The sequence below is a fragment of the Bufo bufo genome, chromosome 4, assembly GCF_905171765.1.
Source record: "Bufo bufo chromosome 4, aBufBuf1.1, whole genome shotgun sequence".
NCBI classification, from domain to species: domain Eukaryota; kingdom Metazoa; phylum Chordata; class Amphibia; order Anura; family Bufonidae; genus Bufo; species Bufo bufo.
In genome coordinates, this window is record NC_053392.1 from 547,490,814 (window position 1) to 547,512,767 (window position 21,954).

A 21,954-nucleotide genomic window follows, 5' to 3' on the forward strand; every position below is an offset into this window, starting at 1 on the left:
AAGCTCCGCTGCTTCTGGCCACAGCAGGCGCCCTTCTCGGCAGTAACACACATGTACATGCAGGGCTGCTCTGACCTACCGAGTCACAAGGTTGGGTTCCCTTGTCCTATCGTGGTGTTTCCCCCCAAATATTTCAGTGGTGCAGTTCACCGGCGCAGGAAGCCGTGTATGAAATGGGAATGCGTCACCAGAAAGACCTATTGTTTAAATCTGATTTAATATTCAAGTTATTTGTAGTCCTTTTTGGCAGGGATGTGGAGTAGGTCAGCCAAACATCCGGCTTGTATGATAATTAGCAATACATGTGCGTAGAACGTGCTAGTTATCACGGTTTATTTAATAGCGCTTGATAGACTTGTATTGTATAATAGCATTTCTAAACGTTCCTAAATTTATGTGAAAATGAATATTGAACAAGCTGTGCATTTGATATTACATTGATAATTAATATTTTTGGAATCGTACATATCTTGCAACACGACCCAAAACTGACTGACTCCAGAGCCCCGATTTTCCATGCTGGTTTTTATTATTTTGTTATAATAAAGTCCTGCAGTTTTCACGCTGGCCACTGAGCCATATAATAGCCTGACACGTCCTGTTCTGTGGAGGTCTTGTCTCATCAGTCATCTCATTATCACAGGCAGGATTACAATGATTGGGAATGCCAATAAAGGGGTAAAATCCATCATTCACAATAGGTTATGGCCACATGGCACCTCTTCCCCGTCACTGCACATTGGCCCCCTTCTGTACAGATCATGTCTAGCACATTCTCCCAGAGAAGTCAGTCGCCTCCAGACTACAGATTCCTATGGTCCATGAGGATGCTGTAAACCTGTATCAGAATGCTTTTAATCACGTACAGAAAAATAGAAAAAAAACTACCTTCAGAAAAAAATATTGTCATTGTTAAAGCTGGGTGTGCACAAACTTATCAAGTTATGTTTAAAATCTTCCTATAAAACAGTAAAAACTGCACCAGTAAAGGGGGGGGGGGGGGGGGGTGGAAGAAATGCGGATCTGCAAAACACACTGGCCGCGTGCGTTCTGCATTGGCCAGCCCTGTGATAGAAATGCCTAGCTTTGTCCGCAATTGCAGACAAGAATAGGACATGTTCTATTTTTTTGCGGGGCCACAGAAGGGGGCCGCACCCGTTCCGCAAAATTGCTCAACGGATGCGAACTCAAATATACGTTCGTCTGAAATGGGCCCTAAGGATGAGAAGCAGAAGTAGATCTGATCAGAAATGACATGAAATATAGGTTTTTATCCCCTGCCCCTTAGCGATCAATTGCAGATCCTTTTGATCAGTAGGAATCCGTTTTTCTTTAATCAAACAAATTCTTCTTCTTCTTCTTTCAGGGAAATGAAGCAAGCTACCCGCTGGAAATGTGCTCTACTGTAAGTAATGTTCTATGTTTGTCTTTATGTCAAGGTTTTAGTTTTTTCTGTATACTGGACCGCCAAGCACAATAAGAGGTCGGCGATCAGCTAATCGCCTGTATTTCGGCTTTTTAAGCCCCCAATATTGGCTATTATCCACGGAACAGCCATTTAAAGCCTTCGATTAGTGAACATGAAGTATTACGTGTCAGCCGGTTCGGATACAATAGCATGGGTAATGTAATACATGGCGGCCCAGGTTCACATTCGCTGGGGACCATCTTCAAGGAGTTGTTGGTTGTATGGTTAATCTCTGTATAAATGAACAAGTTCTACAATATCCCAGTACGCTGTGGGGGAGATTTATCAAAACTGGGGGAAAGGTCAAATGACTGACTTGGCCATAGCAAACCAATCAGAGTCCACCTCTCCTTTTTTTTCAGAGCTTCTTTGTGTGCTATGGGCAACCCAAACAATTTTACCATTACGCCAGTTTTGATAAACTTCTCATATTTGTTTGCTGTCTGCTTACTGTGGGCTTTGAAGTCAAGGAGGCGGCCCTATCTCTATATCCTTAGTCATAGGAGGGCAGACTCGATCACTGATAGGGCGGCTCGGGACATCAGAGTCCAAAATGAACAGGAATTTTAATGAATATTTTCCAACAAAGCGTATATATATATATATATATATATATATATATATATTAATCTGCTCAGCCTCCCTCTGGCTCTATAGCATGGTGCCTGCAGCTCAGACACCATAGACACGTTGGGTACTCCAGAGGTAAAAGATGCCCTCCGCCATGTCTGATGGACGAGTCCTGAACGTGGATAGTCTCTTCTACTATAAAGTATTTGAAAATGACTTTTCTAAACAGACGAACTCGTTTAAGTTTGGAACAGAGTTTCCTTTCGGATTCGTGTTCAGTTTACGGTGGCCTTGTCCTTGAGAAATGGTTTTCCGAGGGAAATTCCTCATCTGTGTGGCAGAATGTTAAGTGTCCTTCCTTTTGGTTTTGTACAGGACCGCTGATTACAAGTGTCTATGTATATCTTCAAGGGCACTGCCTGTGTAATGTGAGCCTGAGATGGAAATAGATGCCTTGCCTGTAGCTTTCAGGGCTGTGCTTGTGAATCTCCCCAGACTTTTAGTTTTGACATCCTTTCTGTTCCTGTGGGTTGTCTCTTCAAGACGATGAAAGGACAAGGGCGTAAACTGTTTGCTTCACGCTGTTTTTTATTCTTCGCCCCCAAAGTTTCGTAAGCCGAAATGTTCAATTTTGTACCGCCGTTTTACAGCGTGGTATGTGTCCGAGAGTCGAAAATCTTTATGCTGCGTGACTAATCTACGCCGGCTATGCCAATTAGGGTATGTTTCGATACCCAAATTTTGATTCGGTTTCGATACCATAAAAAGTATTGCACTACTCTATACCATTCTATGCAACGCGAAAAACAAATAAAATGCCCAAAAAAAAGCTAAATCGCGCAGGGAAAGGGCATTTTCAAGAGCTCCGGTGACGTACCGGGCTTTCCATGGGGCTGCCAGGAAGCCCGAGACGTCACAGGCACTGATGGGGTGGGGCTTTAAGCGCTGCCCTAGCCAGTAAAACGGCTAGGGCAGCGCTAAAGCACGCCCATCTGATCCGGTGACGTCACCCAAACACCACACTGCCAGGTGGAAGCTTCCGCCCAGCAGTGTGTGTTCTTGTAAACAAAAGAGCCTGTGCCCCTGCGCGATCTAGCGCAGGGAAAGGGAGCGCATCGAAGCATGAGATGCTCCGATGCCAATATCAGGGGTGCTGCCTGGGTGAAAATAAGGGTATGTCCAGGTTCAGCTCTGAACCCGGACAACCCCTTTAATATAGTGTTTTTTTGTTTTTTTTTAACTTTTTATTTAATAACTATTTCCCCCCTTAGGCGGCCAGAACCCTGGGATCTTTTAATCCCTTGTCCTATTCACCCTAATAGAGCTCTATGAGGGTGAATAGGACTTCACACTCTCCCTGCTGCCCTGTGAATAGTGCACACAGCAGCAGGGAGATTACCATGGCAGCCAGGGCTCCAGTAGCATCCTGGCTGCCATGGTAACCAATCGGAGATCCAGGATTACACTGCTGGGACTCCGATCAGAAGCTGTCACTGCCATCAATGAGGAGGAGGGGAGGGGACCCTGTGGCCACTGCCACCAATGACTTTAATACTAGGGGGAGGGGGGTTGGACGCACTGCGCCACCAATAATAATTAAAATTTTAATACAGGAGGCGGGTGCGGAACCTGAGAGGTTAACTGCCGCTGATCGCAGCTCCCCGCCAGCACCCGCCTCCTGGATTTGTATTTAACGTTTATTTTCATTGGTGGCAGTGCGCCCGCCCCTCTCTCCTCATTGGTGGCAGCAGCGGCACAGGGCGGAGGGAGAGACTGCTTCCTTCTCCCCTGTGCTGCTGAGGAGATCATGGAGCGCGCTGAGAGCAGCGCGCTCCATGTTCTGATACTAGACTGCGCAATAGCCAAGCCTAGTATCTAAAAAAGGCAAATCCCGATATCGAGGTCGATACCATACAAAAGTATCGAAAATTCGATACCCGAAACAACCTTATATGCAATTGTCCCGTTATCAGCCATTTCAGACCAGAGGTAGGAGCTGTAGTGTGATGTCCAGGAGAAGCTGTCTGCCCCTGTAATCGCTGATTTAGCTCATATATGTCCCAGTGTGAAAACTCCCAGGAAATATTGAATTACCTAGTCAATTAAAGGTGTTATCCAGGTTAAGGTAATGATGATCTGTCCCAGACCACCGACTAATCAGCTGTTTCGGGGAGCCGATGCACTTACTGGTGCTCTGCAGGCTCCTGATGGCCTTTCCAACATAGCGCTGTCCATTGTATAGTGGCAGTGCTTAGTATTGCAACTCAGCCCCATTGACTTTAATGGGGCTGACTCTGCAGCTAGGCCATGTGACCTTTGTACAGTGACGTCACCTAGGCTAGGAGGAGGCCATGGTGTGCACCAGGCCCGGCCTCTTGTAACAGCTAATTGACGTGGGTCCCAGGAATCCAGCCACCACTGATCTGATATCTGGTGGCCTATCCAGAGGATAATGCCTTTTAACAAAAAAAATAAATAAATTGACCGTGACCCCCTTTAATTGATATCAAAGCACAGCTCCCTGCTTTGTGCCTGTTATTACAGGTCACTATGGCAGAAATTACTAAAAGTACAGAGCTGTGTCGGGCCCGGCTAATGAAAGGGATGTGGTGCTCAGAGTCGGAGAGGCCTTTTAACCCAAATTATGCAAATGAGTCAGGTCCCCACTGATCTAATATTGATGGGCCGCCAATTTTAAAGGGGTTTCCTATCTCCCCATTTTTATGGCTGCGTTGAGACTAATCACTGACCCAGGGGGGAGGGGGAGTTGTGGAAACCGCCGAGCGCCCCAGTGCTCCTGATTTGCGGAAACTGCGTAGCCTCCGCACGGTTCTGTTAGTGAAAGAAGTTAGCGATATATGTGAAGCGGGCCATAGCTGCTGTCAGACACCAAGTAATAATCTTTATATAGTGCAGCACTGTACAATACAATGGGAGGAATGCATGTCAAAACAGACTTTCATGGTAACTTACCAATTCATACAATAGGGAGTGCGGTGTACTGCTCACAAGAGCTTACAATCTAGGATGAGCTAGGGGTGGCACACAGAGGGTAGCAGTGCTTGATCCGGCCCATCTCGTCTAAAAGGGGAGTAGATCTAGAACTACACGAGCCAATCACCTGCCAGTATATGTAGTGCTTCTGGGTGCATGGGGTGTGATGGATACTGCTGGTGAAAAGATCAGGGTCTGAGGAACAGTGTTAAAGGGGTGAATGGTAAAGGGGTAGATTAGGAAATGTGAGAGACCACCCAAGAAATGTGGTTTTAAGGCACGACTAAACTAGTTATTGGGATTTGGCCTAATTATCTGTTGTATTCCAGAAAAGTGGCTGCAGCTCAAGAGAAGTCTTGGAGGCGGGAAAGAGGTTCGATTATGATTGGACGTCAGTGTAAAATCATTTTCAGAGCATAGGGCATGAGTAGGGGTAGTGAGGAGATGTAGCGGGGTGCAGCACCATGGAGAGCTTTGTGGACCAGAGTCTGCAATCCGTTCCGCAATATTATTATATTTATATATATATTATATATTATACTATTTACTATATATATAATATAATATATATACTCACCTAAAGAATTATTAGGAACACCTTGTTCTATTTCTCATGAATGCAAATATCTAGTCAACAATCACATGGCAGTTGCTTCAATGCATTTAGGGGGTTGGTCCTGGTCAAGACAATCTCCTGAACTCAACATGAATGTCAGAATGGGAAAGAGAAAGGTGATTTAAGCAATTTTGAGCGTGCATGGTTAGTTGGTGCCAGACGGGCGGTCTGAGTATTTCACAATCTGCTCAGTTACTGGGATTTTCACGCACAACCATTTCTAGGGTTTACAAAGAATGGTGTGAAAAGGGAAAAACCATCCAGTATGCGGCCAGTCCTGTGGGCGAAAATGCCCTTGTGGATGCTAGAGGTCAGAGGAGATTGGGCCGACTGATTCAAGCTGATAGAAGAGCAACGTTTGACTGAAATAACCACTCGTTACAACCGAGGTATGCAGCAAAGCATTTGTGAAGCCACAAACACGCACAACTTGAGGCGGATGGGCTACAACAGCAGAAGACCCACCGGGGTACCCATCCTCTCACTACAAATAGGAAAAAGAGGCTACAATTTGCACAAGCTCACAATAATTGGACCGTTTTGAAGACTGGAAAAATGGTTTCTTGAACATGGACAATGAGTTCACTGTACTAAAATGGCCCCCACAGTCACCAGATCTCAACCCCAATAGAGCATCTTTGGGATGTGGTGGAACGGGAGCTTCGTGCCCTGGATGTGCATCCCTCAAATCTCCATCAACTGCAAGATGCTATCCTATCAATATGGGCCAACATTTCTAAATAATGCTATCAGCACCTTGTTGAATCAATGCCACGTAGAATTAAGGGCTCTTTCACACCTGCGTTCTTGTCTTCCGGCATAGAGTTCCGTCGTCGGGGCTCTATGCCGGAAGAATCCTGATCAGGATTATCCTAATGCAAACTGAATGGAGTGAAATCCGTTCAGGATGCATCAGGATGTGTTCAGTTCCGGAACGGAACGTTTTTTGGCCGGAGAAAATACCGCAGCATGCTGCGCTTTTTGCTCCGGCCAAAAATCCGGAACACTTGCCGCAATGCCAGATCCGGAATTAATGCCCATTGAAAGGCATTGATCCGGATCCGGCCTTAAGCTAAACGTCGTTTCGGCGCATTGCCGGAGCCGACATTTAGCTTTTTCTGAATGGTTACTATGGCTGCCGGGACGCTAAAGTCCTGGCAGCCATGGTAAAGTGTAGCGGGGAGCGGGGGAGCAGTGTACTTACCGTCCGTGCGGCTCCCCGGGCGCTCCAGAGTGATGTCAGGGCGCCCCAAGCGCATGGATCATGTGATCGCATTGGACACGTCATCCATGCGCATGGGGCGCTCTGACGTCATTCTGGAGCGCCCCGGGAGCCGCACGGACTGTAAGTATACTGCTCCCCCGCTCCCCACTACTACTATGGCAGCCAGGACTTTAATAGCGTCCTGGGTGCCATAGTAACACTGTAAGCATTTTGAAGACTGTTCCGTCTTCAAATGCTTTCAGTACACTTGCGTTTTTCCGGATCCGGAGTGTAATTCCGGCAAGTGGAGTACATGCCGGATCCGGACAACGCAAGTGTGAAAGAGGCCTAAGGCAGTTTTGAAGGCAAAAGAGGTCCAACACCGTATTAGTATGGTGTTCCTAATAATTCTTTAGGAGAGTGTATATATCAGTACTATGCCGCTGAAAATTAAATACATAATATTTTCCTTCTGTAGCAGTAACCTCAGAGCAATAATCTCCGTTTATAACTCAGGGAAGTGTTTATCTGCAAGACAATCCTCATTAGAATAGTAGGTAGTGGACTGGAATGGCTTAAAGAGTGACATATCTATTGTCTTCTTGATAGGCCTTAATACATCAATTAACATAATGTAAGAAGCCTTGTCCATCCACACTACTGGGATGGCATAGGAGAGGTGGGGTGCTCTAATTGAGTCACTGCTTCCTGGTCTAATTAATACATAGTAACATAATTTATAAGGCTGAAAAAGACATTTGTCCATCCACTTCGGCCTGTTATCCTGCAAGTTGATCCAGAGGAAGGCAAAAAAAAAACTGAGGTAGAAGCCAATTTTCCTCCTTTGGGGTCGGGAAGGAATTTCTTTCCCTCCAATCGGGCAATCAGAATAACTCCCTGGATCAACGACCCCTCTCTAGTAGCTATAGCCTGTAATATTATTACGCTCTAGAAACACATCCAGGCCCCTCTTGAATTCCTTTATTGAACTCACCATCACCACCTCCTCAGGCAGAGAGTTCCATAGTCTCACTGCTCTTACCATAAAGAATCCTTTTCTATGTTTGTCTACAAACCTTCTTTCCTCCAGATTCGGAGGATGTCACAGTCACAGTCCTGGGGATAAATAGATAATGGGAGAGATCTCTGTACTGACCCCTGATATATTTATACATAGTAATAATCTCCCCTCAGTCGTCTTTTTTTTTTTTTTCTAAAGTGAATAACCCTAATCTTTCTGGGTACTGTAGTCCACCTAACAAAAAGTATTACTACAGAATGAGTGGGGCATTGAGAATGAAGTAGTATTGCAATATACAGGCAATAAAAAAAAAGGGTCAAAGAGCACAGTCTCAGCACAGCGAGCTGCCGAGGAAGACAAGGAAGCAGTGAGTACAGAGCCCGGGGAGCACTGCCTATATTTATCAATTTATTGCTATGTAATTTATAGAGTTGTTGCGATATCAAATTTTTGATTAGATTTCGATACCATAAAAAAGTATTGCGATACTCGATACCACGCAAATAAAATAAATGAAAAAAAGCCATGTGCATTCCGCATCTTTTAAAAATGGCGAATCGCACAGTATTTTTCCCCACTGTTCTGGCGTTCACCGCATAGATTTTTATATTTTAATAGTTTGGACTTTTCGGACGTGGGCACCGCTCTACATGTCCTGCTAACTTAACTTAACTAAGTCCGAACCCAGAAAAAAGGTCGTCCTATCAATGGTGGCGCAGTGCGCTCGCCCCTCCTCCGTCCCTCTCTCCTCATTGGTGGCGGCAGCAGCAGCACAGGGGGAGGGAGACGCTGCTTCCTTTTCCCCGTGCTGCTGAGGGAACATGAGCGCGCTGAGAGCAGCGCGTTCATGTTCTGTGATACTAGACTGCGCAGCAGCGCAGGCCAGTATCGAAAAAATGGAAATCCTGGTATCGTATCGATACCGGGACAAAAGTATAGATTGGGTATCGATACCTGCAACAACCCTAGTTATTTATGAGTCTGTTTTGTACTTGAACCCCCTGATTGTAAAGCGCTGTGGAATATGTTGGTGCTATATAAATAAAGATTATTTTTTTATTATTATTATTATTATTATTATTATACACTGCTCAAAAAAATAAAGGGAACACTTAAACAACACAATGTAACTCCAAGTCAATCACACTTCTGCGAAATCAAACTGTCCACTTAGGAAGCAACACTGAGTGACAATCAATTTCACATGCTGTTGTGCAAATGGGATAGACAACAGGTGGAAATTATAGGCAATTAGCAAGGCACCCCCAATAAAGGAGTGGTTCAGCAGGTGGTGACCTGACCACTTCTCAGTTCCTATGCTTCCTGGCTGATGTTTTGGTCACTTTTGAATGCTGGCGGTGCTTTCACTCTAGTGGTAGCATGAGACTGAGTCTACAACCCACACAAGTGGCTCAGGTAGTGCAGCTTATCCAGGATGGCACATCAATGCGAGCTGTGGCAAGAAGGTTTGCTGTGTCTGTCAGCGTAGTGTCCAGAGCATGGAGGCGCTACCGGAGACAGGCCAGTAAATCAGGAGACGTGGAGGAGGCCGTAGGAGGGCAACAACCCAGCAGCAGGACCGCTACCTCTGCCTTTGTGCAAGGAGGAACAGGAGGAGCACTGCCAGAGCCCTGCAAAATGACCTCCAGCAGGCCACAAATGTGCATGTGTCTGCTCAAACGGTCAGAAACAGACTCCATGAGGGTGATATGAGGGCCCGACGTCCACAGGTGGGGGTTGTGCTTACAGCCCAACACCGTGCAGGATGTTTGGCATTTGCCAGAGAAAACCAAGATTGGCAAATTCGCCACTGGCGCCCTGTGCTCTTCACAGATGAAAGCAGGTTCACACTGAGCACATGTGACAGACGTGACAGAGTCTGGAGACGCCGTGGAGAACGTTCTGCTGCCTGCAACATCCTCCAGCATGACCGGTTTGGCATTGGGTCAGTAATGGTGTGGAGTGGCATTTCTTTGGAGGGCCGCACAGCCCTCCATGTGCTCGCCAGAGGTAGCCTGACTGCCATTAGGTACCGAGATGAGATCCTCAGACCCCTTGTGAGACCATATGCTGGTGCGGTTGGCCCTGGGTTCCTCCTAATGCAAGACAATGCTAGACCTCATGTGGCTGGAGTGTGTCAGCAGTTCCTGCAAAACGAAGGCATTGATGCTATGGACTGGCCTGCCCGTTCCTCAGACCTGAATCCAATTGAGGACATCTGGGACATCATGTCTCGCTCTATCCACCAACATCACGTTGCACCACAGACTGTCCAGGAGTTGGCAGATGCTTTAGTCCAGGTCTGGGAGGAGATCCCTCAGGAGACCGTCCGCCACCTCATCAGGAGCATGCACAGGCGTTGAAGGGAGGTCATACAGGCACGTGGAGGCCACACACACTACTGAGCCTCATTTTGACTTGTTTTAAGGACATTACATCAAAGTTGGATCAGCCTGTAGTGTTTTTTTCCACTTTAATTTTGAGTGTGACTCCAAATCCAGACCTCCATGGGTTGAAAAATTTGATTTCCATTTTTTTTTTTTTTGTGTGATTTTGTTGTCAGCACATTCAACTATGTAAAGAACAAAGTATTTCAGAAGAATATTTAATTAACTCAGATCTAGGATGTTATTTATGTGTTCCCTTTAATTTTTTGAGCAGTGTATATAGACAGTGGAGAAGGAAATTGTGTGTGGGCATTGCATACTATATTTATTTCTGGGGCCATAAAAAGCAGACAACCCCTTATAAGAAGAGCTAGTTACAGTGCATTCTGGGAGATGCAGGTGCTTGATGAGCTGCTTTCCCACCCACAGAAAGGGAAGTAAGACCTCCAGATATGTAAGTAAGAGTTTTACATTTGTGGGTTATCCCCTTTTATTGAGTCTCGTTGTCAAACGAATAATCCAGACAGACACTCTGGGCAGAAACTACTGTACATGGAGTGGCTTAAAAAAAAAAATCACATCAAAAAACCATCCACGTATTTGCATATAGGTTATGATTTAGAAAAAAATTTGATGGCACTGTCCTTTTTAAATAACCCTTTTAAAAAGATGGGAGTGGCCCCTTCAGTGTTTTACCCTGCACAGCTCCGGTAAAGTGAACGGGTTATATTCCATGATTTAGTGTACAGAATGTGATAAAACATGCCACAAGTTGTTTCTTATCCATTCCATTAAAATCCATGATGGAAAACGTATGTCTCTCTTTATGGGCTGCTATTAAGCTGTAGAATTCCTATTATGGATCAGTACAACATACGGCGAGCCCTTAAAGGGCATCTATCAGCAGATTTGTGCCTATGGAACTGGCTGACCTGTTACATGTGCACTTGGCAGCTGAAGGCATCTGTGTTGGTCCAATGTACATATGTGCCCAAATTTCTAAGAAAAGTGATGTTTTATCCCCTTAGTGACCTCCCAAACGTGTTTTTTACAGTCCCTAAGGGGCCTTAGGATCATCCGCCGCCTTTTTTACGGCTTTGCTCTAACAGGACCGGACGGCAGGAGTGCCGAGATGGGCTGTTTTAAAACACTTTACATGCCATGGGCAATGGCGCTCGCGCATTGTAATGTGCTGACTGTCTCCCCCATTAGCACCCCGCAAATGCGATCGCGGGAGTGCCTATGTTGTGGGAAGGCTGCCTGGGGTCTGATGTAGGCCCCAGACCAGCCTTCAGTAATTTCCAGCAGGCTGCATCAATGTTAGAATAGCATTGCCATTAAAATGCAATGCACTGTAGGGATTGCATTGCATTTTAAAAACAATCAAAAAGCTGTCTGTTATAGTCCCCCTTGTGGGGACTATTAAGAGGAACTCATTTATTCAATAAAAAAAATCCCATTAAAAATAGTTAATTTTTATTTTTTTTTTCATTGAAAATATGCTTTTCAATGAAACAAATTGTAAAAAAAAAAAAAATCTTCCCCATATGTTTGGTATTGCCGCGTCCACAACGACCCGGACTACATAAATATTGTGTAAATTATCCCCTACGGGGAACTCCATAAAAAAAAAAAAAAAAAAAGACAGAATTGCTCACTTATTCTTAGTTGCACCAAAAAACTTTAATAAGAAGCGATCAAAAAGCACCATTTACTCCAAAATGATACCAATGAAAACTACAAGTCGTCCTGCAAAAATCAAGCCCTCGCACAACTCATAGAAAGAAAAGTAAAAAAAAGTTATGGGTCTTTGGAAGCGGCAATGCAAAAACATTTTTTTCGTTAAAAAAAGTGTTTTATTGCAAAAAAAAGTTACATTTTTTTTACATTTGGTATCACTGTACTGACCCAGAGAATAGAGATTACTGTATTTTTTGCCCCATAAGACGCATCCCCCCCCCCCAAAAAAAAAATAAACTAAGGCGAAAATGCCCCTGCATTTTAAGAGGCTAATACTAATGAGCGCTTTAATTATGTAAGCGCTCATTAGTACCGGAGGATCAGGAAGTGGTGAAAGCTTTGTAATCACCGCTTCCTGGTCCTCGGCTGTGAAGGCTGCGCACAGCGTGACTGCGCTCTGTGATCTCATTCTGTGCGCAGCCTTCACAGCACAGCCAGGAGAGGAGCGGCGTCCAGGAGCAGGAGAGGTAAGTAGTTTGTTTATTTTATTAAACATGAGGCGCTGGGGGCAACATGAGGCAATGGGGGGCTACAGTTGGCTGATATGAGGCAATAGGGGCTGATATGAGGTCTGATTGGGGGTCATTCACATGACTTGTTGGGGTCTTAACATTGGGGGTCTGATTGGGGCTGTTAGCTGAGGTCTGATCTGAGGTGTAATGGAAAATATTTTTTTCTTATTGTCCTCCTCTAAAACCTAGGTGCGTCTTATGGGCCGGTGCGTCTTATTGGGCGAAAAATAGTGTTATTTATACCGAGAAATGAACGCCGTAAGATTTATAACATAAAAATGCAGTGGCAGTATTGCTGCTTTTCCCATCTCCCTCCCACAAAGAGTTAATAAAAGTTAATCAGAAAGTTGTGTGTACCCCAAAATGGCACCATTAAAAACTACAACTTGTCCCGCAAAAAACAAGCCCTCATAATGCAATATAGACAGAAAAATCAAAAAGCTATAGCTCTTGGAACGCAACTATGAGAAAAGGAAGAAAAACACTTGGTCAGTAAGGCCCAAAACGGGCTGGTCACTAAAGGGTTAATATAGGAGCAATGGGGGCGTTACCATTACACCTAGAGGCTCTGCTGTTTCTGCAACTGCTGCGCTCTCTGCACTTTGATTTTAGGAAAAGTCAGGGCCAGGCGTAATCTCGTTTACACTGCCTGGACTGATCAATAAAGTGCAGAGAGCACAGCCTCTAGGTGTAATGGAAACGCCCCCGTTGCTCCTAGAGGCTCATTTGCATATATTAAAACATCATTCTTCTCAGCAATGCGGGCACATATGAACATGGGACCAACACAGATGCCTTCAGCTGCCGAGCGCACATGTAACAGGTCAGCCAGTGTCATAGGTACAAATCTGCTGATAGGTGTCCTTTTAAGGGTTCGCCGTATGTTGTACTGATCCATAATATGAATTCTATGGATTTTACTCGAATTGATGAGAAACAAATTGTGGCATGTTTTATCACATTCTATATATGGAATTATTTATAGCATGTCTTTCTGGGACAATATGGAGCAAACACGGCTTAATTTTTTTCCTTAAAGCGGTTCTCTGCTTTTTTTTGTTACTGATGATCCATTGTTTGGACAGGTCATCAGCATCTGATCAGCAGTCTGAGAAGGTAGCGGTGCTCGCAGCAGAGCTGCAGCCTTCTCACGGCTTCCTACAGGCCAGTGACGTCATGACATAGTCACTTGGCCTGAGCGCGGCTCAGCCCCATTGAAGGGACCCCCGCCGATCAGCTGTTTGAGAAGGCAGAGGCTCTGGCAGTAGTGCCGCGACCGGCCCACTGACGTCACGACTAGTATCACTGGCCGGGGCGCGGCTAAGCTCCATTCAAGTGAACAGAGCTTAGCCCCGTCCAGGCCAGTGATACTAGTCATGACGTCACTGGGCCTGAGGGAAACCGAGAGAAAGCAGTGGCGCCGCTGCCTTCTCTCAAACAGCTGATCGGCGGGAGTCCCGGGTGTTGGACCCCCACTGATCAAATGCTGATCTATCCAGAGGATAGATCATCAGTTTAAAAAAAACTGCAGAACCCCTTTAAGCTCAATGTAGTTGGGGAAAAAGCCAAACACTAGTCTGAGGCATATTTGGTATAAAACGTGCAAGGGATCTGCTGCTGCCCCCCAGATGGTGCGATGTTGGACCCGGTACAGCCCTGCATCGGGATCATCTTACACCTTATATCCCAGGGATCAGCAACCTTCGGCACTCCAGCTGCTGTGAAACTACAACTCCCAGCATGCAAACATGCTCGGCTGTTCTCAAAACTCACATAGAATTGAATAGAGCATTGTGGGAGTTGTCGTTTCAGAACATCTGGAGTGCCGGAGGTTGCTGATCTCTGTTATATCCTAATGTGTGTGCCTAATATTTAGAGCCATATTGACCATTTGTAGCATGTGTGCGCCCAGCATGGGGGTCAAGTAGATCATGTCCGATCTTGAGAGCACTGCTTGGAACATTGCAGGTGACAGAGCTGCTTATTTTGGGACGTAGTGTTGGTGGGATGCGTTAGGTCTCATTTTGCCCTTGGGGCATAGAACGGATGAGATTCTCCGGCATTCATTCACTACTCCCCGACTGTGCTGGAAACGACCGATGATCTGCTTAGCTTGTCCACATTAATTACGCCATGTGATCGGGTGGCATTAAGCGAGCATTAGCAGCTCCTTTCTGCTTAGTCTGGGATTCGCAGACTTCTCAGAGAGCCTCAGATTTGACTGGTATGGCTAGCGCTGGGAGAAAGCTAGGTAACCGGAGTCATTTATTTCACATCTTGTCTGCCGAGGACTCCAGAAACTGGGACTGCTCCATTTCTTTCTCTTTGCTTTGCTCCTCCTATTCAAATTTTATTTTTATTTTTTTTCCTTTTTTTTTCTTTCTTGCAGTTGATGCTGATGAGATCAAGCGACTGGGGAAGAGGTTTAAGAAACTCGACTTGGACAATTCTGGATCTCTGAGTGTAGAGGAATTCATGTCTTTACCTGAGCTGCAACAGAACCCCCTTGTCCAGCGAGTAATAGACATATTTGATACAGATGGGAACGGAGAGGTAGACTTTAAAGGTAAGAAAGGTCCTCATGACATTGTATGCATCGGAATTTATTTACTATGTTTTTCCCTCCATCAATTATTTTTACCCTTTTGTTTCAATTAGTCTGTAATATTGATTATTACATGTTATGAATTCCCTATTGAAAAGCATTGACGGTTAAACTGAGCAAATGTGTCTCGTGGCCTGCTTCAGATTAAGTTGGAGGAAAGGACCAAGGTGATTTGCAGCTTTAAGGCTCTTTAGACGTAAGACACTTTAATGCGTACATCTTTGCACTGACGTGTGCCTGCATACACCTCATAATACAACACGTCTTATGGGTGCAGGTCTGGGTCTAATTTTTCAGGGTTTTTTTGTTATCACAATTTATCTGGATCTGTAAGGTCTCCCATGACGCTATCAGAGGGGGCAGCATAGGGTATAGGATTCTGGAAGTATAGCTCTGTATGTTGTATTTGCATTGATGACATTTCATTTGTGATTGACAGCTTGTATGCTGTTATATAGCGGAACTTGTCATATAGAGGAGCACAGGAGACCTGACAGAGGTGTTACTCAAAATGGATCTATCTTTTAATCTATTTGTGGGTTGCCCACTCTGAAGTCCTTTTTTTTTCTTTTTAGTTGACTCACTTTTTTTCTGTCTATGTTGCTGTTCAGGCTCCATTCACACTTCCACAATTGTGGTCCGCATCTGTTCCACAAAGGTGCGGACCATTCTCTATGGGGACTGAATGGATGCGGACAGCACACAATGTGCTGTCCGCATCTGCTTTTCTGGAGCGTGCCGCGATCTCTGGTGCCACGGCTCCGAAAAAAAATAGAACATGTTCTATTTTTGTCCGCTAATTGCGGACAAGAATAGGCATTTCTATGGGGGTGCCCGGCCGGGTGTATTGCGGATCCGCAATACTCTACGGACGTGTGAATGGACCCTAACCTGCATCCCATATTCTTTTTGTGATGTGTGTGTTGTGTGTTTTTTTTTTTTTTTTTTTTTTTTTTTTGGACTGGCTGCTGTAATTGGAGCCTGCAGATAATTTTTGCAGCTCTGTTCCCCTTGATATGACATCACTCAAAATGGCTCCATAGGCTCCCCCGTCCTGTCTCCCCACTGCGCAGACTCCAGCTTTCAGCATCTGCGCAGTAGAGTCAATTCCTGCCTCCAAAGTCCCGGCCTCTTTGGAGCAAGAGTTACTAAATACAGACATATCAGGATGGTAAAGTGAAGAGTCCCAGCAGACGTGGACTTGATGCTCATTAGGAATTTATTGCAAAGTATGTCCTATATTCTAGGACGTGTTTCGGCTAAGCAGCCTTTTCAACAAGTTGAAAAAGGCTGCTTAGCCGAAACGCGTCTAGAATATGGGACATACTTTGCAATAAATTCCTAATGAGCATCAAGTCACGTCTGCTGGGACTCTTCACTTTATTGAACGCAGACAGTATTGGTCCTGTACCGTGTGGCGTGAAACATAGCGAGTGCTGGCCGATTTATCCTTATATTCAGGATTGGTGACTGGTCCCCTTTAAGCAGATAGGGGGAATTTATCATAAGGGTAACCTCTGAAGTCAGGTTTGGTTTGGGTCTGCGTTGGCGTACTTTGCCCTGTATTTATGCAATGCTGTACACTGATAAGTTTGTCATATCATATAACATGACTTGTCTAACCTTTGTCTAGAAACAAGTATTTCTACGCCATTCCCTACTGGAGTTAATTGGAGACTTTTTCATAAATTCTGGAGCAAAACTAATTAATGTGGCCAACTCATCCATTTTTCCACCCACTTGGTCAAAACTGAAGTTTTTGCGACTTTTGAAGCCCCGAATTCTGGACAGCAGGAATGATTAAATTCCTATCTAGACTATCTCTCCATCGTGTCTATCCTCTCACCTGGCAATCTCAATACCCTACTTCTAAGCACTAACTCCTTCCCCTCCCAGCACCTCATGCCCTATTGTACTCGACTGCTGGAAGACATATGTCTAAATCTTTAGCCCCCCTCAACTAGTCCCCTTTATACTTTCTACTTTTTATCGCCAACCCCCCTATCACTGACTGCTCTAACCTAATACCCATTCACATAACCGCCGCTCCCCCGAGACTCTTTAATATAGAGAATTACGGAAATTGCGTTCCGTTTTGCAGGTTGTTTCCTACATCAATGACTTTTTCATTTCCCAGAAACTTACCTTCCTTGGTCTCACAAAAACATTTCTGACCACCACTGATGCAGCCTCCCTGCAGCACTGTCCTATGGAAAACTCCAATTTACCCATATACCCCCTCCAGACAGACATGGGTGCTGGTGTTGGCTCCACCTATCAGGTAACAGCTCTTTCAGCCGATCTCCACTCTTTGTCAACCTTCCTTCCTTCAAAGCCCACTCTGTCCAGATCTACTTTCCCTCCAACCTCCGAATAGCTGTCATTGACCGTTCACTAGGCCCTGCTACCACCAACTACTCGGTGCTCCTCACATTACCCTAATTCAGGCTACTTTCACATAAGAGTTTTTGCTGTATGGTTTTGAGGTCGGAGGGGATTTTAACCACAGCAAAACGCTTGGTTCTTATTATACAACCGGTTGCATCTGTTAAGAACAGATCTTGTTGTAGTATATCGAAAATATCGGCTTCCTTCAGTTTCCCATGCGCACACCAAAACGCTGCTTGCAGCGATTTTGTCTGACATAGGGACTCGACAAACTGCAATGTGATAGCTTTCTGGTGCACTGCTTTTGGTTGTTCAGTTTTTGTCCCCAAATGACCGGCTCTCAATACCGGACAGCACAGTGCAAGTGTGAAAGTAGCCTTACCACCATCATGAGGATAACTTTCCATCATAATCTCCAAATCACACCCCACCACCTGTGCCCCTTGACCCAGTCTCATCCTACCTTATCTTTAATTAAACAACTATAGTGATCTCTGCCTAACCCATCACTTACTACTAGTGTCTCCCTGTCTTCTTTTTTTATTTTTTTTATAACCAGCACCCATACTCGAGAGAAGAAGCTTCCCTGAACCATCTTCTTTATCAGCTAGCGCCCCCATCAGCTTCTCCCGTTCATCATCAAATCTCTAGGAAAACTTATCCATCTCAAACTGTCTTCCCAAATTGAAACGCCCCCTAACCAAAGTCGCTAATAACTCTGACATATCCACTTGCTGCCAAAGCTAAGGCCATTACCTGTGTTCTCCTTTTTCTTGACCTCTCCTCTGCACAGTCAATCACTTCACTTTGCATCAAAGACCTGGTCCTCTCTGGATCTCGTCATTCCTCACTGACAGCATTTCCCAAATCCTACACCTCCTCCTCGTCAGGCCCCCCTCTCTCTTGGTGTCCCTCAAGGCTCTGTCCTGGGTCACCTACTTTTTTCCATTTATACATTTGGCCTGTGACAGCTCATAGAGTCCTGTGGCTTCCAATACCACCTCTATGCTGATGACAAATCTACGTTTCTGACCCAAATATCATATTGCTTCCATCCAGAATCCCGGCGTGTCTATCAGCTATGTCCTCATTCCTCACCTCCCGCTTCTTAAAATTAATTCTGTTTTTTTCCACCGTGAATCATCTTTCCCCCTAAGTCACTCAGCCCCCCACCTGATCTATCCAGTACAGTGAACAGCCCACTGCTTTCTCCAGTCTCGCAGGTCCGCTGTCGGGGGATAACCTTTGATTCTGCACTGTCCTTCAAACCACACATCCAAACCCTTACCACCACCTGCTGCTTTCAACTCAAGAATATCTCATATTCGCTCCTTCCTAACCCCTGAGTCGGCTAAAATACTAGTATGTGCCCTTGTCACCTCCTGCCTGGACTACTGCGACATCCTTCTTTGATCCTCGCTTCTAGCACCCTCACACCCCTCCAATCTATCCTCATATCTGCTGCCAGCTTAATCCTCCTCTCCCCTCATTTCTCCTCTCTGCCAATAACTTCACTGGCTCCCCATTGCTCATTTATTTATTTTATGCACATATACAGCGCTACCATATTCCACAGCGCTTTACAGACATTATTATCCAACTGTCCCCAATGGGGCTCACAATCTAAGGTCACTATCAGTATGTCTTTGGAGGAAACCGGAGCCACGCAAACACAGGGAGAACATACAAACTCCATGCAGATGTTGTCCTTGGTTGGATTCGAACCTAGGACACCAGTGCTGCAAGGTACCAGTGCTAACCACTGAGCCACCGTGCTGCCCATCAAATTCAGTTCAAGATACTAACAATTACACACAAAGCCGTCCACAGTCTGTCCCCTTTCCAGATACATCCCCACAAGTAAGCTCTGATCCTCCCAGGTCCTCCTTCTTTGCTTTCCTCTTGTCTTGTTCTCCACACAATGGTCTACAGGATTTCTCACCTGCATCCCCCATACTCAGGAACTCGCTAGCCCAGTACCTCAGGCTCTCCCTCAACCTCCATAGCTTTTAAAAGCAACCTAAAAACCCACCTCTTCAGGCAAGTCTACCCTTCCCTTGTTGATTGTTAGCTCTTGCAGACAGGGTCCTCTCCCCATCTGTTCCAGTCTAAGTTCATGCACATTGTACTTGTGGTGTTTTATGGGTGTATACCCCCTCTTAGATGTACAGCTCCATGGAATTAGTACTGTGATGCTGTGTGACCTCCTTAGATCCTGCACTAGCGTGTCGCTATTGCCTGGAGTGTTCATATTTATTTATTCATCCGTTTTTGGGGAATTCGTTTTCAAGCACTGTTATCGGCAGGGGTGTAACTACCATAGCAGCAGACCAGTCTTAGTTTGTATTATCTCCTTCTACCGTAGGTGAAAACTTGGTCAGGACTCTACCCTCTAAAGCAGGCATGCTCAACCTGCGGCCCTCCAGCTGTTGTAAAACAACTCCCACAATGCCTTGCTGTAGACTGATAGCTGTAGGCTGTCAGGCATGCTGGGAGCTGTAGTTTTGCAACATCTGGGAGGGCCGCAGGTTGGGTATCCCTGCTCTAAAGGAACAACTTTTAGCAAATAAGGCAGTGTAAAAATGGCCCAAGAGTCACTGAAAAGGATTTAGGTAGAAACCCTTCTGTCCTGTGTGGGGGGGCCTGGTTTGATCCTTGCTGTGGGGCCCTTCTCTATGTACGCCACTGGTTATCGGAATAGTATTTTATGTGAGGATGATGGAGGTGTGCCAGATTATTAATTGTTACATCAGATAATTATCAACTCCTCTGTATTTCCAGATCTTTCTAATTATTCTCTTCTATTCCTTGTGCAGAGTTCATCGAAGGAGTGTCGCAGTTCAGTGTTAAGGGTGACAAGGAACAGAAACTGAGGTGTAAGTGTTTATTACGTATAACATACAAATGTACCTACCTGACAGCGTAACAAACTATCTAATTTACCACCCCATCCCATTCTATTGTGCAATCCCTATAAATGGGTTATCCTGGTATTAGAAAAAAATATCAGCTTTTTTTCCCCAGAAACTGTCACGTTACGCTACTTTCGCACTGGCGTTTTGGTTTCCGTTTGTGAGATCCGTTCAGGGCTCTCACAAGCGGTCCAAAACGGATCAGTTTTGCCCTAATGCATTCTGAATGGAAAATGATCCGCTCACAATGCATCAGTTTGCCCCAGTTCAGTCTCCATTCCGCTTTGGAGGCGGAAACCAAAACGCTGCTTGCAGCGTTTTGGTGTCCGTCTGACGAAACTGAGCCAAACGGATCCATTCTGACACACAATGTAAGTCAATGGGGACGGATCCGTTTTCTATGACCCCATTTGGCACAATAGAAAACGGATCCGTCCTCTATTGACTTTCAATGGTGTTCAAGACTGATCCGTCTTGGCTATGTTAAAGATAATACAAACGGATCTGTTCTGAACGGATGCAGGCGGTTGTATTATCTGAACGGATCCGTCTGTGCAGATCCATGATGGATCCGCACCAAACGCGAGTGTGAAAGTAGCCTTAGCTGCAATACCAGGCACAGAGCACGATCAATAAAAAAAAAATTGCTTAAAATAAAAAACCATGATCAACTCCCCCGTTTCTCCAGGGCCATTCTCTGCAGCGTTTGTCCCGTACGGCTGCCATTGCAATTTTACAAACAGCAGCGGTGACGAGCATCATGTGACCGCTGCAGCCGATCAGTGTTCTCCGCGGTCTACAGCGGAGGACAGAGATTGGCTGCAGAAGCTACATGCTGTATCCAGGCACGCCAGCCAGAAGCATCGGAGCAGAGCACAGCGCTGGAGTTTATTATGGTTGTTTATTTTAAGCGATGGGATGGGTTGTCTAAGATTTTCCATCATCTTGGACATCCCATTAGATGAATTGTCTGAAGAAGACAATATCCCCGAGATATGCAATCACTTTCCGATCGGTGATTGCTAGATGAAAATCGTCAGCAGTGCTACAAATGCGATGTGCTATGTGGTCTTCTATCTGCCATGCTTTCTACTGATCAGACTTTGCGATATGCAGCCCATTTCTAAGGCGAGGCAGTGATATTTTACACTCTCTGCCAACCTGAGAAATGTGTTTTACAACCCGTTTATGTAGTGCATAACAGGGGTCAGCAACCTCCAGAACTGCTACTCCCAGCATGCACACTTGCTTGGCTGTTCTTGGAAGTCCAGTAGAGGTAAATGGGAGTATGATGGGAATTGTAGTTTTACTACAACTGTAGTGGCAGAGGTTGCTGATCCCCTGATATAGACTACATTTATGTGTCAGCATTGTATGAAAGTCCGCTACGTTTACTGTAACGCCCTGGGTTGGGTAACGTAGCATCCACTTCTTGCTTGGTCTTTTATCTTTTAACCTTGGGGTTATGTAGATTTATGTAAAATGGATGAAATATAAAGCACACCTGGTGGTCCTAGTCTGGTTTAGTTGTCCATAG

At 45.3% G+C, this 21,954-nt stretch overlaps 1 protein-coding gene across 1 annotated transcript in view; it reads left to right on the forward strand.

Annotated features, from left to right (window-relative positions):
- The window catches only part of PPP3R1 (protein phosphatase 3 regulatory subunit B, alpha), a 69,965-nt gene that overhangs the window by 43,146 nt on the left and 4,865 nt on the right, over positions 1-21,954 (forward strand). The window contains exons 2-3 of the mRNA XM_040430180.1: positions 14,902-15,078; positions 20,322-20,381. Coding sequence (XP_040286114.1) covers positions 14,902-15,078; positions 20,322-20,381 — 237 coding nt within the window. The remainder of the gene's footprint in view (positions 1-14,901; positions 15,079-20,321; positions 20,382-21,954) is intronic.